The sequence below is a fragment of the Meleagris gallopavo genome, chromosome 2, assembly GCF_905368555.1.
Source record: "Meleagris gallopavo chromosome 2, MGAL_WU_HG_1.1, whole genome shotgun sequence".
Lineage (NCBI taxonomy): Eukaryota > Metazoa > Chordata > Aves > Galliformes > Phasianidae > Meleagris > Meleagris gallopavo.
Genome location: NC_139405.1, coordinates 98,384,883 through 98,408,263, shown reverse-complemented (window position 1 = coordinate 98,408,263; position 23,381 = coordinate 98,384,883). Strand labels below are relative to the sequence as shown.

The window sequence follows — 23,381 nt, the reverse complement described above, 5'->3', positions numbered from 1 at the left end:
CTTCTGGGATCAGAGTTTATTAAACAATGGAACAAAAAAGCAGTCAAAACAAAACAAGAAAATCACAGACCAAGGCCACATTTCCTTACAACTCTACTTTCTTCTGTGTCACTCAGAGTTTCTTAGAGATACTACAGAGCTTTCTTAAGATACTGGTGCATCAGTGGTAATCTGTGAGTCCCTTGAACTCAACAACAGTCCTGCTGTTGTGATGACTGCAATACTAGAATATAGTTGAACTGTGAACTCTTTTGGGGTATGACACTGGTAATTTTATTTTTGCTTTTGCTTTAATCTGAGAGCCTAACTATACACATGTAAAAAGGAATATCTGAAGGATGCAAAGTTTAAAACCAAGGGGGAATGGTTTTAAACTGAAACAGGGGAGATTTAGATTAGATATTAGGAAGAAGTTTTTCACACAGAGAGAGGGTGGTGACACACTGGAACAGGCTGCCCAAGAAGTTTGTGGATGCCCCATCCCTGGCGACATTCAAGGCCAGGCTGGATGTGGCTCTGGGCAGCCTTGTCTGCTGGTTGGTGACCCTGCACATAGCAGGGGGGTTGAAACCAGATGATCACTGTGGTCCTTTTCAACCCAAGCCATTCTATGATTCTATAAAATAGTGCACCTAAATGTTCTGTTTTATTTTGTTTTCTAATCCAAGCTTAGAGGTATATCCTTATGTAGCATTAATATTTGCTGGTTGGTATATTGGCTTCCCAGCAGGCTGTTGGTGTAGTTCTGTAGACTAATGATTTGTTGTAGTTAAATTTACTTTATTTTAATTTACTATTGTGCCATTTAGGAGAAATCGCAGAAAATTAACCTCCTCCTAAAACTGAAGTCATTTATCTCTTAGAGATTTAGCAAAATGTAGACACACTCTTCTATTTCACTTTATTGCCACAAAAAAAGACTCAACTTGAATTTTTAGTGGGAACTTGAAACCTTAGAAGTGACACAGAAATTTTGCTATATTTGATCAAAGAGCAAATCATACTGTCTGGCAGTTTGTTAGGCCATAAGAGAATACTGCGTATGTGAAACTATGATGACAAACAGTTGACTCTACATGCAAAATATTAGTTGAATTCATATTCACAACGAAAATAGAAGGCAAGATTCCACCAGTAAGAGGATGAGGAAGCTGAGTGAGGGGCACAGGGCAGAAGGTTAAAATTAATCCAGGTCTTCTGTTTTCTAATAATCTCCTATCGTTCTTTTCCTATTTCAAAAGTATTTAATCAGTGCTTAATGGAAATACTAAAATAAATAAATAAATAAATAAAATAAAAATGTTAGAACCAGCTTTTGCTTTTTTTTTTTTTCCCCTTGGAATGTTTCTTGTCATCATTAATTTTAGTTATAAAAAAAAAATGACTGTAATTTTCTATCAATTTAGATAGGATAAACGATGCAAATATGCATTTTTCATATGACATTTGACTGAATACTGAGATTTAATAATGTATTTAACTCTAACTTCCTATTTTGTATTTTTGATTATTTTCATACTTCTGAAACACAGGCTTTCCAGGGTCAAGATATGCTTCTGAGAATGAAGCAATACTGCTCTTTTCAGTGGTTTTGTGTTAGCATATTCATTTCACTTTAGATGGCCTTGTATTACCAGAATTGACCATTTTAAGTTTAAAAATCTTAAAATAGTTGTGTATATTTAAGGATATTTTAATGGAAATAATTATGATCTGCCTATGAGGAAGCTTCCCTGCCATTTCACTTGTTTTAAACCACTCCCTACTATTGCTGGATGGTGTTCATCTGCATTTTATGTACTGCCAGCTCCTGGAACTTGTAAGCATCACTGCTCCACAGGATTATACTGACTTACTCCTCAGGATCTGATTCATACTTCTATCTCTGTGGCATGACTTAGGCTAAATTTTACCTTACAAATCTGTTCTAGTTGGTATTTTCTGCCTCTCAAGCTTCCAACAAGGAAAGCTTGTATTCAAGTTTCACAGCCAGGCAACAAAGGACTTCCCTTGGGTACTATGCCACTCTTTTAAATAAAACTAAAGCTCAGAGACTACAGAGGCCCAGCATTTAAATAGCAACATTCGCTGCCCTGGCTGAAGGAAAAAAGGTAAGCTCCAGCAGTAATCTCACACTGTAAATTTGCTAGAGAAACAACATGCTGGTAAAAGTACACATGAAACAAGACCGTCAGCACTAGGACACTCGTTACTTCCAGCCCCACTGGCATTATCAATAGCGTTAAGCACAACATTCAGAGGAGCCCTTTGTGCTGGAAGGGAAACCACAGCGCTCCGCCTCACAGCAGCCCCAAAAGGAGCGGGACCAGCTCTGTCACCCTAAAAATGCACACATGCACATCTATGTGTCTAAAGATGAATATAACCCACGGTGCCCCGTGGAGGAAGGATCTCCAGTGGGATGGCAGGTGGTGGCCCCCACTGACAGATTTTTCGGCACACTGCAGATGGGTTGGCCGGCTGCCTGGCAATCCACTAGGACTGACACATTTTGGGCAGAGCAGCGGTACGGAGGGAGCCATGTGGCCGATGTTAGTAAACATTATCCGGCACAGTCTGGCGTGCCACCGCCGGCAGCGGGAGGGTGCGCGACTGGCGGGGCGCAGGGCCCGGCCGGGGCCGCCGAGCTGCCCAGGGCCGCCCGCCAAGACCCGTCCGCCAGCAGCTGCTCCCGTCGTCATGGCAACGGCGGCCGAACAATGGGCCGCAAATCCAGCGGGCGGCCTACATGGAGAGCCCGACGGAGAGAGAGGGCCCGCTTCAGGGAGAGGGCCCGACACCCGGATCCCCCAGATAAAGAATATTATGAAAATAAAATAAAATAAAATAAAATAAAATAAAATAAAATAAAATAAAATAAAATAAAATAAAATAGAGGCAAAGCAGCGCCAGGCTGTATTATTCTTCCCCAGCACCCCTTCAGGAACACCTCGCCACCCAGGTGTTCGGACATTCAAGGTCTCCATCCTCCATCTTAGTTGTGTCTCTCAGAGGAGCAGGTGTAAAGGAGTAAAGGCAGGATTGCACAGTGTTAAAATAACAGGGGCTCCATTTCCAGGGACATTCATTGGGCTCTGAGGGAGTTTTCTCTCTTGTGAATTTTAGACTTGACTGGAAGAGTTTGGGCTTTGGTATTTATCCCAACATTCGCAAAAGCAGAGGGGCTTCTGGACACAGCTGCCCATCTGGGGACAGCATTTTCAGTTTTTTTGCCCAAACCTAAAGCTTTCAGTTTAATTCTCCTCTCAAAAGTAACTCTTCTTCCTACTGGAAGAAAATAATATATACAAACACACACACACATTTATATACACATTTTTTTTAAGAAAGGAAAAAAACGTAGGAGAACTACATTTAATACTCCTCATGTCCCTCTTGATAAGTAACTGTGCAGTCTTGAGCTTCCCACTCAAAAACAGGATTGTCCTTGTGATAAAACAAGAGGAAATAATTTCAAACTAAAAGAGGGGAAATTCAGATTGGATATAAGGAAAAAGTTTTTTTCCGTAAGAGTGGTAAGGCATGGAACAAGCTGCCCAGGGAGGTGGTGGATGCCCTAACCCTGGAGATGCTCCAGATAAGGCTGGACAGGGCTCTGAGCACCTGATTTAGCTGTAGTTGCCCCTGTTAATTACAGAGGAGTTGGAATAGATATCTTTAAGGGTTCCTTCCAACGCAAACAATTCTATGGTTCTTTGATTATATGAAATCTGGGAAAAGTAAAAGTAGGCTCCCTCATGCACTTACAGCATGAAGAATTTCTCCCACTTGCAAGACTTCTGTAGCTGTGTGTAAGAAAGGAAATCTTGAAAAGAGTGGACACTGTCATAAATTTGGAATAAATACAGTAGCAGCCTCTGCGTGCAAGTAAAAATACCCTCCCCTCCTAGTAAGTCTAATAATCATAGAATTACAAAGTTGGAAATGACTTACAAGATCATGTAGTCCAACCATCCTCCTATTACCACTAACTACCTGCTAAGCTACTAAACCTTCCAGTCTCATAGCACATCATTCAGATGCCTGTTGAACACTGTTAGGGACGGTGACTCCACCACATCCCTGGGCAGGCCATTCCAGTGCCTGAACAGTCTTTGAGAGAAAAAGTTTTTCCTTTTATCTAATCTAAATCTCCCCTGACACAACTTGTGGCCATTTCCTCGGGTCCTGTTTGTTGCCTGGGAGAAGAGGCCGGCCCCCTCCTCATCACAACCTCCCCTCAGGAAGCTGTAGAGAGCAATGAGGTCTCTCAATTTACTGAATTTTTTTCCTGCTAACCACGGTGTCTCACAGAAGCTGCTCCTTCACATACATCAAAAGCTTGTCTTTCACCAGTGTTGTTGCACCCAGACAGCAAACCCTACTCATTGTTTGGACTGCAAGTCCAGATTTTTGGTGATATTTATAGAGATAAGCACTTCTCCAGATTACATTCAAGTCTCCTCTCCCCTATCAGATACAAAATCTTCAGAAAGAAGATTTTCTTACATGACTGCCCTTTCTCCATATCAAACCAGTCTCTTTTAGGATTGATGGATCTTGTACAAGTCTCCTGTGGAACCTCATACAGCTTTTAGGAGCAACTGGTTCTTATTATGCAACGAAGAAATATTCATGCTTTCTGCAGAATCTCTTGAGAATCTGTTACCCAGCAGAAATCTTTATCTGCATACAAGTATATTGACTTACCAAGCATCATTGAAGGAATTGTGCAAGCCAAATGGTGCTAGACAAATGTCCCTGAGTGATAAGAAAGGATAGTGTGGAAGTGTCATCTTTTTCTACAGGTGTATGTGTTCAAGATGACAAGACTATGGCGTAGGAGGACGTAATTAAGAAAAATCTCCTAAATGCCAGGTATGTCATCTCTATGGGTAACATGTCATATGTAGTCCTACAAAATGACAGCTAGAGCTTTTGAATTTGATATGTATGTCCAATTAATATTTATTATGAATATGATTTATAAGATGTAGTAATGCTCTTAGGTATGTTCTGAACTGAAGAAAGTTCATGGTGTGTAGAAAGTGTCCTAATTATGGGATACCCTACATACATCACCACAGGGAAACTTTCAATCAGCAAGTTATCTATTACTACATGTGTATTTTGCATCTGAGATCCAGTTCTGGAAAGCAGGGAGGAAAGAAGGTGAGATGTTACAGCCTTGTCTGGCCACATTCCTGTTGCATAAAAGAATCAAGAAGAATGAGGAAGAGAGTTCTGGATTAAAAAGGGAGGCACAGCTGGAGGCTGGATTTCTTACCTGGCTCTGAATGTCAGCTAAGACCTATATATGTCCAAATGCCAGGACAGCAGGAGAAATCCTTTGGCCTTGGGAATACTCTTCTTGGCACCACGCATGAATGTGAGCTGCAATTAATTAAGTTGCTTGGTACAAAAACAAAAGCTGTGTTAGAAGACATCTAAAATTGAGTGGGTCTAATTGCTATAAAAGTATAAAAGACTGAAATTGAAAGACCCTTTGTTCATTTAGGCATGAAAAATTATTAGTTGTATTTATTACAGTAATTTCAATGGGCTGCCTCTGGACCTTAATCAAACTGGTTTGGTGTGGTACGTCATATACAACTATGCCTAGATATTTACATTCTTAAAACGAAGTCCCCCAACTTCCAGCACATGGTGGCCACATACAAACTGCTTATTGGGAATGCTCCCTGGCCCCTGCTAACCCATAGCTGTGCCTGAACATGGCTGGGTTAACACTAGTTGAGGCAAAGCCCTGCCAGGAAGTGTAATGGTGATGTAACAGTGGGGACAGTCAAAGCCCACTGCTAATACCTCTGTCTTAGGCCTCCTTCACTTACTAGCTCATAGATAAACTGACAGATCCAAATGCTAAATCAGTAGGTTTCAGTGGGAACTGGGACAGGGTCAGTTGGCCTTTCTCTGTATAATTTTTCCAGTTACATTCTGAATTTACCCAGCTGTAGTTGCTTATAGAACAATCACAACATTACAGAATGAAAGAAAAAAGAAATAGGATTAGGAAGTTCAAAACAAACAGAATCTTGCATTGTGGAAAATGTGTAAAGCAGACCTTTCTGTTGAGGCCAAATCCTGCTGTTCTATCTGAGCAGCAAGACTTCTGTGTCTAGGGCGAAGAGTCTAGAGAGAAGGACGGGTCATTCTCTGGGGAAGATCTTGAATAGGCACTCCATTAATAACAGTTACTTAGTTTCATTGTAAGAAAATTGGGGGTGAAAGACTGAGGAGATAAGTTAGGACGAAAGATTGGGAACCAACAGCTTCTACTTTGAAGCCATCAAACCCTTGTCCTTCAATAGCTCTGCATAAATCACTTGATTCTTCTGCCTTAGCTCCCTATCTCGGGAACAGAGCAGAATGCTTTGTGGAATATTTAGCATTCTGAAATAACAAAGAATTCTAAAGGTAGAAGAGAACCCATAACTCCGCTGCAAACAGTGGAGCATCATGGTTTTACTGCAGGTCTAAAGACTTAAAAATACTGTTTTGTTTTGTTCGATAATGGGAATGCACATGTAAAAAAAAAACATTTTGTGAACTCTGCACTGCATTGTGTATCTAGGTGAAGAAAAATAGTAAAAACTGCCCTCCCCACAGGAACAACTCACTGTGGTTTAGGATTTGATTCAGATTTGAATGAAGTCAGAATAGATTCCTGCTATTTCACTGGCTCTTAATATTCACAGTTCACAGGCAATTGATATGATTTTGGGTATTGTCCAATATTTGTTCCTTCTTTTACAGTTTTTCTGGTCATTTTATCTGGCTTACTTGTCAATATATTTAATGCTCCTAGCAACAAAGTACAATAAAAATGAGAATATATTTAATTGGCTCTAGTTAGAATAGAAAAACAGATGGGTTATGTTTCATCATGGTTGAAAAATTAACACAGAATATCTAATAACTGGTCTTATTCTTATTTTACCATTTATACCGGAAATAGGCATTAAATCAATAGTTTTGATGAAGCTAGCCTCACAGAGTCTGACATAGCTCTATGAGGTAAGTCTCACTGCATAAGTCTTGGGTTGTACACCCAAGCGAGGGAAGTGAATCCATAGTTTTTCAGGGTTCCACTGGTATTGTAAACACTGCAATATCATTATGTACTTCATTAAGTTAAGCAATTTGGAAATATATTTCCATCTTTTGTTTCCAGACTTAGTTTCATTTTACTTTCTTCCTCTACAGAAGTATGTCCAATAAAACATGAGGATAAAATTGAAGTCTTACCCACAAGTTACTGCGTTACACTTGTGTGAACAGTGCAGATACTGGGCAGAAGACAAATTACTAATACAACAGTGCAGCAGTTCTTTCTGTGGCATAGATTTCTCTGGGAATGTTATTTTATTGCATTGCATTTAGTGATTGTTTGTTTAAGGGGGAAGAACAGACATTGCTGGATTTCACTGATTCAGTAAGCATTCTGGCCTCGGTCCAGCAAATCATTTAAGCATGTGCTTAACTGTAATGAAATAAAATTTTTAGCTCATAGTACAGCTTATGTATTGAACATATAGTATGAGCTGAAAGAGGACCAAAATGATGAAGAAAAAAAAAAAGCCAAAGCATTTTTATACACACATTTTTTAATAGCTTGCTATTGTTAAAAGGGACATTTTTTACCACCTATGCTACCCAGTTCCCTTTTACCCCTCCCCAAAAAGGAATTAACTTTTCTTGATATGACAATCTGACAGTTATATCCTGTGTAACTACCAGTCTGGTCCTTTTAAAAAAATATCCTATTAAGTTAAGTGGAAGCTTTGCCTGAGCAAGGTATGCTGAAATGAGTCACAGGGAGTATATGGAATTTTCTCAGGACTTAAGGCTGTGCCTGTTGTAGCCAAAGGCGGAATCTCCGGTGGAGCTCAGAAGTGCTTTTCTGAATGCATTCGTTTTCCATACCAGTCTCTGTTTTAGTGAGAAACATAAAACCAACATGAAAGTCATGCTGAAACATACCACAAAGAAAGGTGTGTTCTTAAATTGGGTTACCTAACCCAGGTTAGATAATTTAAGCTGCGGTTGTATAGCAATTTCAATTGCCTGCCAGGGAGGGTAGAACCACGTCAGCCAACAGTTAGATGAGCATCAGCTATTGCTGAGCTGCAGCCCCAGCTTCAGGCAGCAAGTGAGACAGATGAGGTTCCCTGGGTCAGTTAAGATGGAATACAATGCACAGATCCCATTTAAAGCTCCGATTGCTTTCATCTGTCCATGTAAAGACATTGCTGTTGGATTTTTAAGAGTTTTTGCAATGTAGACAGACTGGTGAACATTTTTAGAGACATAGAAACTTAATAGAGTTGACTTCTGTCTGTAGTAAAGGGAAGACAGTTCCTTCCTCAGAAGGTTTGCAATCCTTATGCTATCGTTCCCTGTAAAGACCTCCAAGATTCTAGCTTACAAAAAAAAAAAAAGAAAAAGAAAAAGCTAACTTTATGAGTGGTTTTGTAGTTTCCAGTGTAAAAACAAAACAACAAAACAAACTTACTTTCTTTTACAGGTTAGTTGCCTAGGGATTTATTTGTTTGAAGAGCAGAAATCCTCTTGAATTTCACTGCAGTAAATCTTTTTTTTTTTTTTTTTTTTTCAACAGCAGCATTAAAAATGACTAGATTTCATTCATTAGCAAAATAGTACATATAATTTGCTCAGTTATAGTTGTTTGAATTACAAGTGTATGGAATTCAGGACAAAGCTGATGTGGCTGTATTGACCTGCACAAAATCTGATGCTACAAGTTCTGATGAAGTATAACAATTATCTAAAACATACAAATCCTTCTGCTGTTCCGTTCCGTTGCTGTTCTTCTTGCCATCTCCAGCAGCTGCTTTCAAAAAATATTTTTAAATGGTTATTGTTTTGCATTCTTAACACATCACAAAGAAGTGGGGAAAAAATCATGCTTTGGATAAAAAAATGCTGCCTCGTGGAAGTTTTTTGTTAGATTTAAATGATAAGAGGTGGGTACAGACTTCTTCTCTTGTGTTTAACTTCCATTTCTGAATGCTGACTTCAGCACCAGATTTCTCTGCACCAGAGAGGTGGTATCTGGGGACAGAGGGAAGGGGAAAGGATTATAAGAAATGGATATTATACATGATCATATAAAATTATCCAATACAAAATTATCCAAGGAGTTTGTGCCTATCTAGGATGCAGTACAGAAGAAAAGACACTCCTCCATGACTCCTTGTACAGTATGTCTGTCCTTGAGTCTTACAAGAACACCCACAACTATGAAAAAGGATTTAACTCGACATTGGAGGACTGCAGTGTTAGGAAACAGAAAGCGCATTAAAATGCATTAATCAAAACTGGAAAACAAAACAAATCATTTTACTTACAGTCAGCAAAACCTTCAAGATGACTTGTACTTATTTGTTCTTCGACTTATTCCAAGTATCCACATTTGAATCTCCACCTTACCTCTTTGTATATGGCTTCAAATTTGACTCAGCATAAAGATGAAGCGTGGCAATGTTGTAGGTATGTTGTAGGTATGTGTAGGATGATGTATATATGGAATTTTGGCTTGTTTTGTAAGAGCTGTAGAACTTCCTGTCTTATTGTTGGTTGACTTTTATCTTCTCATCTATAATTACAACTATTATATTTCAGAAGATAGAAATAAATGAAATTCTATGCTAACCTGAAACTTAAGAGCAGAAGATGAGGAATAGGACAGAGAATCTGTATAGTTTTGTTCAAAGGTAGATCAAAAACGAAATGTTTGGGGCCTGAGAAAGGCATCTATTGACTCATTTGTTCCAGATCTTCTCCTTTGGATAAGCTCTAAAATATCCTAGCACTAACCTAGAAGTTGGCAATTTTTCTGTCTTTCCTTTGCTCCCTTGCAGTTTCCTATAGGTCAGAAAGCTGTACACCAATCTCTCTGGTCCGTTGTGGCCCAGGAAATTACAAATATTTTCAGCTGTGTCAGGTTCTACATATGCAAGTTAGGAGGTTCAAAGGGAAGCTTAATTGACACTAATCCTCGTCTTGACTTTTGCTCACCTCCTCCTCTTTTCCCACTAAGCCTTTCCACCTTCCCACCTCAAAGCCACAGAAGCTTTACGATTTTTCTTATAAAAATATATATATTTAACCCTTTGGCAATCTCTTAATGCCCTTTTATTAAATCCCTTAACTCCTTTTATTAAGTCCAGGGTAATTAAAATGATTATAAACCTCTCTTGAGAGATTATACCCTTTAATCATAGTGCATAATTGCTGAGATGTAGGCAACATTTGTGGTATATCAAATATAAAAATACTTTGTGCAAAGATGTTTAATAACAATTTTTAAAACTAAGATCTTGATTAAGGAGGTTTAGGGCATTAAAAATTGTATCTACATGCGGTCACAACAAAACACCGAAGGACTTCCAGTACTTTTCCACATGTACAATGGCACAGTTGTAATCAAGTTTCTCAATTTTTTTTTCAACTCTGGCTCCTCAAATGGCATAATCTGTCCTAATGCCATTGACTCCCGAGCTGTTACGCTACTCTGTTTTCTGGGCAACCAGAACAAATACACAAGTAAAATCCCTTCTTGAGTCATTATTCCCCAGTAAAGAGAAGAAAAATCAAGGTCTTTTCTTCTAAAGCAAGTTTAGATTTCCTGGCTGGGACTCCCAAACTGTGCACGCATCCAATCTGCAGCATAGTAAGGTGGTCAGCTGAATGCATCCTTTTGAAGATACACATGGATGGATGTTGTTGCAATATGGTTGTTCACTAAGTAAGTTTAGGAACCCCTTTTCTAATGTAAAATATTAATATGCACTGAATTTATTCCCTTGTCTGGGCTTAGGGTTTAATTCAGACAGTATTAGCTAAAATTTTTCACAGAAGTAAGCTTCATTATCACATGCATATGTCATTAAATAGGACCAAAGAAGTGCTACATCAGTCCTTGGCAGCTGCTAATCTTTTCTCTAACTACTAGTGGTAGTTTAATCCCTGTGTCCCCTCTGCTTCTGTTACTGTATGTCCTGAATTTCAGTTCATATTTCCAGAACCAGTCTCTTAGAAGTTCATGCATTGAGAGTTGAGAGAAACACAAGTGATAACACTCATATTATGGGCCCTCTTGAAGTTGTAGGCACTTAGAAAGCAGTAGAATGACACAGTTCAATCAAAAGCGTTTATTTACTCAGATGCTTGCTACTAGACTGAATCCTGAAGACTCAAAATTAGAGTTCTGGTAAGAAAAATAATAGACAGCCAAGATTTATTTGTTTTATTTTAGTTTTTTGTTTTTATTGATTAACAGAGAGGAAAAAATGGAATTTGATAGGACAGACAGCTTACTCCTGATCGCTTCTATTTGCTGTTTATTTTCGCTGGTGTTTACATAACTGAAGCATTGAAGCACTGCATATTGTCAACACCAAAAGCAGGATAGAAAAATGTAATGTTCTGTATTGAAGGAGTTTATGAGTAAATTAACTGCGTCTGGGTTATATTTAATGCATATCCTTCTATTACTGCAGAAGAACAAAATCCAGTCTTTGAAAGCCTTCTATTGCTGAAAGAAAAAAAAAGAAACAGTATTAATTTTTATGCATATTTTTCATGTCTGTTCAGTTCTAACTGCATGCTTTCATTATAATAAGTTGGCCTTTCAAAAACAAATGCCAGTAAGAAATAAGGGACTCAAAAGAGGGAAAGAGTATAATATTGTAGGCATACCTACAGTTTTCCTTTAGAAATTGTGGCATGTCTTGGGTTCATACTTAATAACCCCTCAACTGAGTAAGTGTTCAGCAGCTCACAGAATGGGACCCTGTTTTAGACTTAAATAACAAAATTACATTAAGATGTAGGTAGATTTCACATATTAGCAAAGGTGAAATAGATTGCCAGTCAAAAAATGACTACTGCAGTAAGGTTGTAGAAACAACTAAATAGAAACATTGGAATTGGTAGAGCTATGATATAATATATAACAGAAGTAGCTGCAAAAATTAATAGTGATTTTTTGAAATGTATATCTGGTGTGTTTCTTTTCTTTACATTGAAAAGGATGTGAGTTGCACTACCATTCCACTTAATTTAAAATGTTGTCAGTATATAAACATCTGAAATATATCAGCATGCCCTGTCACTAAGCTTTGCAGGTTCTGAGGATAAAACAAGGTCCTCCCACCTTGCAATATCATAACATGAGAGATATTTTAGGAAACTTTATCAGTAATGCAGAAAATTATCTGGTGGTGATGAATATTGTCGTACATTGATGATAAGCAGAATATATGAAAGGAAAAAAGGAATACAAAGATACTAAAGTTACAGAGATGCTGTTGTAGATGACCAAAGCAAAAAGTTTATGAATGCTGCAGAAAAGATGAACTAGCTGGGTTTAAGATAACTTGATTAGTTAAAAAAACCTTTAATACGCATGAGTGAAAGCAAATGGGTTGAAAACATGAGTAGTTGGACTCAACGAGTAATTTAAGGCATCTGAAATTAGGTGTTAATACCTGAAATTAATGCCTCTTACTTATTTCCACAAAAACTAGAAAAAGATTTAAGTTCTTAGGAGTTTAAAAGATAGCAATTATGTAAGTGGTTTAAAAAGGTTTTATAAGTATTCCTAACTACCAGTCATTACCAAATTCTGTATATGATATTGTATAGCTCCCTCATCACTTACATAATTAATTGAAATGCTAACTGCTGACTACATATAAAGGGAAATTCTGGGAATTCCAAAACAGTACATACTTACTCTGAATGGTGTTTGGAAGCACGAAAGTGTATCTGCCATTGAAATATTTTACTTAATTGCAACTAAAATTAATATGCCAATTAAACTAACTGTATACTTACAATCCTGCATTCATTCACTATTTTATTGTGATAAATACATTTATTAACCTGCAATCCAAATCATTGTTTTAAATTTCATTTCGTAAGTAACATCAGATACAGGTCAAGTAACTGATGGTACCTAACAGCAGTAACAAAGCTATTAACAGAGTTCCCATAACTGCCACTTTCACACTATAATCACTTTTTCTCCACACTGCAAAGGAATGTTTGGACCCATTCCAGTAAGAATCCAATATAGATGCTCTGTATCTGAATGTGGATGTCTTCTGGGAAGAACCTGTGTGTCTCTACTGGTGACATAAGAATTAGGAAGGAAAGAAGCTAGGTGCTTGAGAGAGTGTCATGCTTGTAATGCCTGTGGATTGAAAACTAACTAAGAATAAGCCAAAACCATGATTTATGCTACCTCTAGCATAAGACTGGACCATATTTAGCTCTTAGACACTGCTCTTTTGAACAACAGGACAGCTGTCATTATTGAGCAATGATTAATACAACAATTCACAGGAATACACTCTAACCTGATTCAGACAAATAACAGAATGCAGTTAATTTCCCTAAATGCATGTAGTATAAAAGACAGAAAGCACTAAATACTTAATGCAGACAAATGAGATTGGGAAATTGGATTGAATAGAATGTGAAAAAGAAATAACAAGTTTATTTTCTCATGAAATGAAAATGTTTCCACTTACCTAAACAACATCAGATGGAAGATCTATATCATGGGAAATATAGATCACAAATAGAGCAGCTGTAATAGCATACACAGAGCCTAACAATGATTATGCATATTAAATTTAATTCAACACTTCAGAGATCAGCAGTTAATAGGCCTAATTCATTTATGTCTGATGCATACTACACAACCATTCATTTCACCAGGATATTTAAAAATATTGGCCATTAATTGTACTTACTTTGTGGATGTGTTTGATTTTTCACTTTCTGTGTTGTTTAGGAGTGTCACACGGTGATCATACAGTGCTTTTTCTTCAAAGGACCAATTGGCCAGTGTTCTTACTTAGTCAAAATATAGATTTTGTTTTATTTAGCAGGGTTTATAACTGACATAGGGAATTCCTTGGGTGCACGCAGCATATGTTAGTCTATACCTAAAGCACACATAAAAGGGATCTTCCAAGCTCACAGATGAAGAGTAACTTGTTGCACACTATCTTCAAGTCACTTGTTGCTAAAATACATGCATAACTACACTGGTTGAAAGAAGAGGCACAAAACTGGATGATAATTACAGATCTGCAGCTAGGGGCATCCTAACAGCAAAATACAAATTTCGCTATGGCCAAGCCTCCTTGGAGGCTCAGCACAAGCAGACAGGCAGCAAAAACCAGCTTGTAGTGGCAGATTGGAAAGGGTAACCCAGCAGAAGAGAAAGATTGTCTGGGCTCAAGGGCTCTGAATTCAGGCAAGCTGCTGAGGCAAGCTGGTGCTCTGTTTATTGGTACTTCAGCAAACACTGCTGTGCTGGCCCTACAATTAGCATGGCTATTGTTTTTGCAGTGAGCTTTCTGGAAGTTTTGTGTATCTCATGCTTCTGCTGAGATCCCTGCTTATTTTAAAGGGGTGAACCTCAAATCCTCTTTGACGGCTTTGGTCTTGTGAGATAAAATTCCAGTTTCTAGTAGAAAGGTGAAGGGGAAAAAAAAGTGGAAGTAGAGACAAGGGGAAGGGAGCTCAGTTATAAATCACGAACCATTTGCCAAGAGTGTGATAAATAGTATGGTACATTAAAAAGTAGTTAAATTCATTATACCAAACTTAAACCTTTAAATAAAATTAATCTGATTTAAAACAGTCACAAGTCAGGAAACTCAGGCTTAAGAACAGGATCCGTTTAAAGTCATTTTATTCTAGCTTGGTTTATCAGCATATTTACCGGGAGCTAATGTAACCTCTGCAAATCTTACACATCATGAAAACTCAAGCAGTTCTGCCAAGAGTTGGTGATAAGTTGCTATAACAGCAGCTTGGGGTTTGAGAAATGCACTTTGTTTCACACTCACGGTAACAAGTGACCTGGTGGTAATGACATCATTAACACATTTCACCTTTTTATGCTCTCCCGCTGGTATTTTACTTACACTGGTTTATGGGGGAATCATTTCATTTTGGTGCTTGAAGTCCCTTGTACTTTTAGTGGTACTTTTAAGAAAATAAAGATAAAAGCGAGAGGAGATTGTCCTCTGTGATATTTGATTTGGGAGGAATATATCTGATTCTATCAGCAGATTCAATCTTGTATGAAATATAACTTGGGAATTTTTATTGCTAATCAGATAAGATTGTGATTATTCTAATTCAGTTTTCCCTTCAGGAATAGGCAATACCCTCTTTTAATAACCAGTTATTAGGTACTTGTCAAGTTTTCTAACAGCTTCTCCACGTTTCTAGATTTTTATGCAAGGTATGTATATTGAAAACAAACAAAACAACAGACTGAATAGTTCCTCCATTCATTACATGACGTAGTCATTAATAATTCTAAATTCTAGCTATGCTTGAAGCAGGATCTTTTGTTCTGGTTGTTGCTATGTGTCAATGTACTTCTCTATGTACTCCTTCAAGTACTAAAAAAATTATTATATCTACTGTTTCCCTGTTTTTTTCAAAAGCTGTCTTTCTAACATCTTTTCTTTTTTTTCTTATGAATCTAAAACCACTATCACCTATTTAACAATTGAGGTTTAATAACATCCTACACCTGAATTTGTTTACAAAAGCATTTGCAATTGACAAATTGCTTCCCGCATCAACAATGTGAAAGCAAACCTATTAACACCCAGAAGTTGGGGGAGGAAGAAAAGAAGATAAACTCACCCAACAGCAGAAAACATCACAGTGCCCTGGAGTGGATGGGGCAGATCCTATCTCCATTGACAACAGTTGGACGTTTATCGCTGAATTCAAAAGGATTGCACATTGAAAAAGGATTTCAGAATGGGAATTTGTGATCTATTTCCAAACAAAGCTAAGTATTTAACACCTTTATTATACTCCAAGTGCTCCGCTAACACAACAATACGGGGCAGAACTGGGTTCGTCCTCGAGAAAAGAGAAGTAATTGCTGTCTTCAGCTCCTAATGGAAGGTTGCAGGGGTGGAGCCAGACTCTCCTCTGAGGTTAAACACGAAACACAGGAGGCAACGGACTCAAGTTACAGCAAAGAAAATTCCGAAGGAACATCGGGAAAACTTGATTGTCGTGGCAGTCAAAAATTGGAAGTATCGTCTGACTGTTCAGTCCTTTAAGATATTCAGAACTTGGCTCATTTTGACCCTGAGCAACCTTTTTTCTCATGTAGTTTGTTCTTGCTTTGAGTAGAGGATGTGAACCAGATGTCCACCAAAAATGGGAAGGAACAAAGGTTGGTTGTGGAACTGTTGGAGCTCTCAAGTCTGATTTGAGGAGATACAAATTAAGTGTACAAATTCAGGTGAAATTTTTAAAAGTCACGTAGGCCAAGCTGAATCCAAGCAGCACTACACCAATTTGAACCAGTTGAAGATACAGATTTGCTGCAATGAAACCTAACTTTAACTCCCAATGTTTTTGGGACTGAGGGCTAAATACACAGGCTATGATACACCAAGTTACTGTAGGACACGGACATATGGCACACATTACAGTGGTGACTCTGCTCTCATACTTGTCTTACCTCATGGCAAATGAGATGTTCTGTAGCTCAGTCACCAAGCAAGCTATACCCTGTGCATCATGGCTAAATAAGAATCACATGTCCTAGATTAGCTCCTTTCAATTCATCCTTTGTTCACCAATCTACACCTTATTTTTCAAGTTTGGCATAGAGAAAGAGAACATCAGAAGTTTCTGCACAGTCTAGAAAATAAAACAGGGCCTTAGTCTCAAATAACTGACCAAAACATGACCCGTGTTACCTCAGTCAAGTCTTACTTCTGTCACACAAAACACCATTGCATCACTTGAGATGACCACCTACCAATTTCTTTCTAGATTACTTGCCGTATGACACAGGCTTCACAGCTCTCCACACTTCATTTCCAGTAGGATTGTCAATTTTTAGTCACCTAGTAGAGTAGTAAAAAAAGAGGATCTGTGGACATTAATTGATGTCTGTTAGCCCCTCTCACAGTTCACTATGTAGTCCATGTTCCAGAAGTCTTCACAAGACATTGAAGTCTCTCCATTAACTGTGATACGGCCGACCCCTTGCGAAGACTCTGACATCACAAGAGACATATGAATTGTGAAAGAACAGGAAAATCGTTTTTTTGAATTAATTTTTACACCAGAAATGGTAATGTTCTGACTGGCTGACCTTTTGTAAAATATCACCTATACTTTGACAGTTCAAATCCCTACTTATGGGACTACATTTTTTATTTCATAAACATTGCAAAGTTAAAGACTTTATTTCAAGGAATTTCATTTAAAAGAAAAAAATAGTAAATGGCACATCATGTAATTGCTATTTATTTTCATAAACATGAGGTATTTCAAAGTGCTATAAGACGCAGCACTAAATGTACACCGTTGGAAGAAATCAAACACAGAACTTTGCAGTTACCCAGTTCTATGCACCAAACATTAACAAATACATTAACTGGAAGAAACAGGCTAGGAAAAGGCATATATAGTAAATTTCTTTACAAAAGTTTCTTAGTTCAAAAAAGTGATAAAGTAATATCTACTCAAAACTTTCACAACTCATTTTCATACGAAAATATAAGTATCAAATTTAGTTATGTATCAGCGTCATACTAAAGTATACAGGCAATGTAAGAATTAGTACAGTACATAACAGAGATTAACAATATATTTGTATACAAAAACATGCTCCTCAAACATTGAGGTATTACAGTACTTAGGTATGAACTTCCAGTCTAATACTGGCAGCAAAAGCCACCTCTCATAACCCAAGACATGTACAAAAGGCAAGTGTGTAGATGGTATTTACAGAAAATTCCCAGAGGGGTACAAATGCCAACCCCCTAAAGTAACATCTGTTAGAACATAAGCACCATAAAAATTAGGAATGAATGTTTTTAACTCAACTAGATGTCATCAGCAGCTCCAAATGCTCACAACAATTAAAAAAAAAATTTAAAAAATCCACCATCTACAGTTCTTAAGAAGGAAAACAAAGGCAGTCCATTGTTGTTTGGTAGTCTTGCAATAAACTTCTTGCAAGAACATCCATTTGCTCCGTACCCGGATAATAAAGTTTGTCAATTACTTCAGGGACTGAATTGAAAGTAAAACCAACATTCTTAACGTCAAAAAACACAATTTTTTTTTTTTTTTTTTTTTTAAAGAATCAAAAATGTGCAAAGTGGCAATGACTGTCCTGGTCAGCCAAAAAAAAAAAAAAAAAAGAAAAAAAAAGAAAAAAAGAGAAAAAAAAAGTTTAGCAAGTCCGCTTGTATTCTATTTTCTTTAGCAACTGTTGTTGCCTGGCTTGCAATTTCTCCTTTTCTAGCAATAACTTCTGTTCCTCTGCCTGAAGGGAATGGACATATTCAGTGGCTTTTTTCAAAATCACAACTTTTGCAGCTTTCTCATTTTTAACAAGTTCTGGAACGTGGTCCCTTAACGTCAGGAAACTGGACCGTAGATCATTACGCCTCTGACGCTCCAAGATATTATGGTTACGTCGACGTTCACTATCCTCTGAATCAGAGTTTCGAGGACTTGAACTCTTAGACTTTGGTTGGATCATGGGTTTTACTGGACGGGGCACCTCGGCTTTTAACTTTTTCTGTGGCGGTGCATCTTCACTCTCCATATATGGAGAAGGAGCGGCATAATTATGCTGCTGGTGAATTGGTGCACAACGCTTTAAAATCAGTTCATTCTGCTGTGTCCTGACTGATGGAAAAGTGGTATTTTTAGGACGCACTGTAATAGTGAGGGTGGTAACAGCCTTGTTGGAGGAGGAGCGTCTTTTCTCTACTGTCACAACATCTATTTCTTCTTCATCATCCTCTTCCTCCTCGTCTTCATCATCTTTTGGTTAAAGAAAATGAAAAATAAGATTGATATTATTCTCTCAGAAAACAAACAAATATTTATTGACAAAATATGCACTTTAGAAATACCAATACAATAGTTGATGGTAAAAAAATAGGGTCTGTTCACTGCCCATAATCAAATATAGTTCTAGAGATGTATGTAACATACACAAAATGAAAGAAAAAAAAAAAACAACAAAACAAAATAGATTTTTGCCAGTTTGGGAACTTTATGAGGTTTGTTTCTCACAGAATATTTTGAGTTTGAAGGGACCCATAAGGATTGTGTCCACTCTTTTTCTTTAACCACTTCTAATTTTAAATAAAAGTGGGGCTACCACCCAACTAATCCCAGTGGCGAGAGGTTTTCATACAAAATGCATTCATTTTTACTACAGCTGCAGAGCTGGGGCACAAACTACACGCACAGAGCCACAACACAGCCCTGGGTTGGTGGAAAAGCAGACGGGAAACGAAACAATCGCTGGGTTTGTTCTAGTGCAGAAGGTGAAGCTGCTCCCGCCGGGGACCCTTTAAGCCGGCGCTTGGTGCAGTGCCAAGAAGACAGCTGTTGGAAGTGCTTCCTCACCCAAAGCTGTCAAACCAGACATTAAAGGGACAGCAGGCTCCTGGAGCCGAGACGGATCGCCAAGTTTATGGTGACGATCATACGGACCGCTCACTTACACACGCAGTCCTGCTACACTACCCAACCGGATGGGAGCTATCTGAGGGCATTTTAAGCTCTGCCAGCATACAGACAAGAACCCTCTGCGGGCTGCCAGTATGTTCCAATCTCCCCACACCGTAAACATTCTCCACCGAATGTACATCAGCATGACACTGCCCCTCGCTTCTGATCACACACTCCCCACAACGGCCTCCGGAAGGGCACACACACAACCTGGGACGGCAGGAGGACGTTGGGAAGCCCCAGGAGCCGCACAGCACCGACCGAGTCCGGGCACACCGTGCCCGTTGCTGTTGGCCTAAACCATGTAGGAAACGCAGCCCCGTGGGGCGGCCGCCCCGGGCCCCGCCGCGCCTGCTGCAGCTGCTGCCGCCTGCCGGCCGGCCCGCACCCCGCACCGCCCGCCCCGTCGAGGCCCGCCGCCCTTACCCGAATCGCTGAGCGTGTCGTCCCCGGAGCTGCTGCTGCCGGCCCGGCTGTCCCCGGCGGGACGCGGCGGGCGGCCGGCCCGCAGGGTCTCACCGCCGGTCGGCACCGCCGTTTCCCGCTTGTTGACAGGGAAGGGGAAGACCACAGCTGGGTCCACGCAGTCGGGCACAGAGCCGCCCAGATCCGCGCGGCCGGGACCGGCGCTGGGGCTGTTCGCGGCGGCGACGGTGGGTACAACCGGGGGCGGAGGCGGCGGGGCAGCGGCGGGCGGCTTGCCCTGCAGCTTCTCGCTGACCACCCGCTCCAGCTTTTCGCGGGCCGAGAAGCCGCTCCACATGCAGTCCTGAATGATGATGGAGTTAAGGTTGTTGTTCGCCCCGAGGCCCGTCTCGAAGAAATCCGCGCCGTCCGCGCCGCCCCACAGCTCGGCCTCGGGGGGCAGGAGGAGCAACTCGGACGCCCAGTCCAGGGGATCAGCGGGGCGGCAGCTCCCCAGAGCCGCCCCTCCCCACGGCAATGGAGCCCCTCCCGGGGGGTGCTCCTGCAGCCCGGCACGGCTGGGGGACAGCGGAGGGGTGGGCAATAGCTCAAACTTCTTCCAAATGTCCTCCCCGGGGGGGGCCGAGTCCGGCCCGCATAAATAGAAATCATCTTCGTCCGGGTAGAAACAAGGCTGTAAGGAGTCGAACTCGAGGTCTGGGTTCTTGCTGATCATTCCCGGCATGGCGGGGCTCTCCGTGTCGATTCCCGGGCTGGGGGCTCGTGTTAGAGGCGAATTTTACGGTAGTTCCACCAAGGAGAGGAAAGATGTGCCCAGAACCTGAAACTAAAGCAAAAAATGGAAATAAAAAAACGAACACAATTAAGACACGAAAAAAAAAAAAACGCCTGTAATTTCCTATTATGTAGTGGGGGAAAAAAAATAAAGAGAAAAATTTTAAAAAAGTCCCGTCACGGATAGGAAAAAAAAAAAACAAACACCCAAACAACAACAAAAAAACAAACCAGGAGCCTTTACAAGTTAAGGAGGAATGCAACGCACCTTTTCGGACGCCGCAGGGCAGCGGCCATGAGCCGCTCCGGGGTGCACGCACACCTCCGGTCCTGCACGGAGCTCTGCGCTCTGCCCGACCGCCTCCAGCGCTCACAGCTGCACAGCCGCGGGCAGATGCACGCCTCCCTGCAGAAAGCCCTCCTGATATGCGATCACGAGCAAAGGAAGTTTACTCCTTTTGTCATTTCCAACGCAGTGGGGAAGAGAAGGATGCAAAGAAGGGGCACCCCGAGCCCTGCAACCCCATCAGGGGAATCCAGCAGCAGCAAACACCGACGCAAACCAAACGCATTAACACAGCCCAACAAAGCCTGACTCGCTACAGGAAGTTTTTCTCTCTCTTTGCAGTTTAACACGAGAGCCGCACGTTTCGCCCCGGGGACCAGCGCCCTTACCTCGGTGCCCCCGCGCTACCCGCGGCCGCTCACCCGCAGCCCCATGCTCCTCTGCATCGGGCATTGATACCGAAATGAGTTCTTAGTCCCGACCCAGCGAAGGAAAAACGCTGTGCTGGGTTGCGAACAGCTGACGGAGAGCAAAAGGGGGAGGAATAAAAAAAAAACACAACAAATCCGTGCAAAGCGCTCTGATGAAATGCACCGAAACGCGGCTCAGCTGCTCGCCCCCGCCCCGCCCCCTGCTCCTTTCCAACATTGTGCGCTTCCCTGCTCCCGAAATACACGAAACCGTTAAAAATGCGAAGCAGCAAAGAGGCACCTACAGAGCGCGGCGAGCTCGGTACGACCGCTCCGCAGCACAGCCCAAATATCCGCTCAATGAAACCCCCATTAAGGGCCGGCGGAGCGCTGCCGCTCCCGTCCCATCCTCCCAGCTGGATGTGGGATTGTATTTATTTCATGGGGGTTTTGTCCTCCCGCTGCTGGCAGCCCAGACCCTGTCGCTTCCTCCTCCTCTTACCTCCCCGCTGCCGGCGGTGGGTGTTGCGAGGGGGAGGAGTGGCGGGGTGGGGGGAAGGGAGGGGAGAAAAAAAAAATAATAAAAATAGCTGACACACCCGGGGAGCATTAAAAAAAAAAAAAAAGAAGAAGAAAAAAAAGGGGGAAGCGCGGCGTAACCCCACCCCCTAATTTCCATAGAGAAGGGAGGTGCCTCCGCTTGGCGCCAAAAGCTCCATTCGCTCTTTATTCTCCGGCGCGGTGCGGGGCGCGGGGCGCTACCCGGGGGTGCGGAGCTCACGGGGCCGCCCCGCCCCGCGGGGACGCGGCGCTGCGTGAGAGCGGCGGCCCTATCTGCGAACAGCGAGGAGGAGGGAGGAAAAAAATAATAATAAAGGAGAGGAATAAAGGAAGCGTCTAGAATGCAGAGTCGTCCCCGCTCTGGGCTTTATAAAGAACTAACGCTCGTCCTGCGGTGATCGCCTCCCCGCTCGCCGAGCACACCTCCGGCCCCGCCGCACCGCGCGGCAGCTCCCGGCCGGAGCCGGCGTTCCGCTGCGCGCTGCGACACCTTGCGGAGGGCCGGAGGCGCGGCGACCGCGCGCGTCCCCCCGGCGGCGGACACCCACCGCTCTGCCTCCTTCCCCCTTCCCCGGAGCGGCGGGGAGACCGAGGTACGGCAGCCCGGCGCCGTCCTCGGCGGTGCGACCCCGATCCGGCGGCCGCTCGGGGAGGTGCCTCCCCGCTCATAGGCTGCAGGTTGAGGCGGGGACGTGGGCGTTGCTCGCAGAAAGGCTGCCGGCGGCCGCTCGTTGTGCGGCCGGGCGGGGCGCCGCCTCCCGCAGCCGCCCTGGTTGAGCCCGGTGGCTTCAAAAGGGGCAGCTCCGAGAGAGGGTCTGTGTGATAGTGGCTGAGGAGGAGCTTGTTTCTAATAGAGGAGCCAGACGGCCGCAGTCTCTGCACCGTACACCTTGACCACGTTCCCCCGTTGTGCCTCAGCCTCTGGGTTGCGCTGTCTTCTGGGGTGATTCCCGCTTGCCTCCATGTTGTGTTTGGGTGGCCGAGACTGAGGTTTCAAGGTCCCTCCAGGAAGGTGAGGTAGCCTTGAGCGTTCACATTGTTGTTTGACTGTCCGCTGCAGAACTGAAAACATCCAGAGGGGTTGGCCAGATGGAGCTGGTTGAGCCTGCTTGCAGCACAGATTGCTGGAGAAGGAAGATGGCAGCTGTGGGGCTCCCACCTCGGTGTGAAGGCACTGCCCCACACCATCATGGCAGCAGCCCGGTGCACCTATGCTGCAGCAACCAACAAACAGCTGTGTGCAACCAGAGTCTGGGTAGCAATGAGGGCACGAGGTGCAGTGCCAGCTCAAGTAATGGCAAATGCTTGTATGCGTTTTGATGCATTGG

The 23,381-nt window shown here is 41.8% G+C and overlaps 1 protein-coding gene across 6 annotated transcripts; it reads right to left on the bottom strand.

Moving 5' to 3' along the window:
• Window positions 1–17,348: 17,348 nt before the first annotated feature.
• Window positions 17,349–22,694, bottom strand: MYCN (MYCN proto-oncogene, bHLH transcription factor). 6 transcript variants are annotated; one of them, XM_085218049.1, is made up of 3 exons: window positions 22,602–22,694; window positions 20,023–20,848; window positions 17,349–18,897 (listed from the first exon to the last, which is right to left on the bottom strand). In XM_085218049.1, the coding sequence occupies exons 2-3, from the start codon at window positions 20,744–20,746 to the stop codon at window positions 18,299–18,301; spliced, it is 1,323 nt and encodes a 440-aa protein (XP_085074175.1). In that variant the 5' UTR covers window positions 20,747–20,848; window positions 22,602–22,694; the 3' UTR covers window positions 17,349–18,298. The 6 variants fall into 6 exon arrangements, with proteins under 6 accessions (XP_085074175.1, XP_085074173.1, XP_085074171.1 ...); XM_085218047.1 differs by lacking the exon at window positions 22,602–22,694 and adding an exon at window positions 21,995–22,351; XM_085218045.1 differs by lacking the exon at window positions 22,602–22,694 and adding an exon at window positions 21,798–21,988.
• Between the last annotated feature and the right edge of the window lie 687 nt (window positions 22,695–23,381).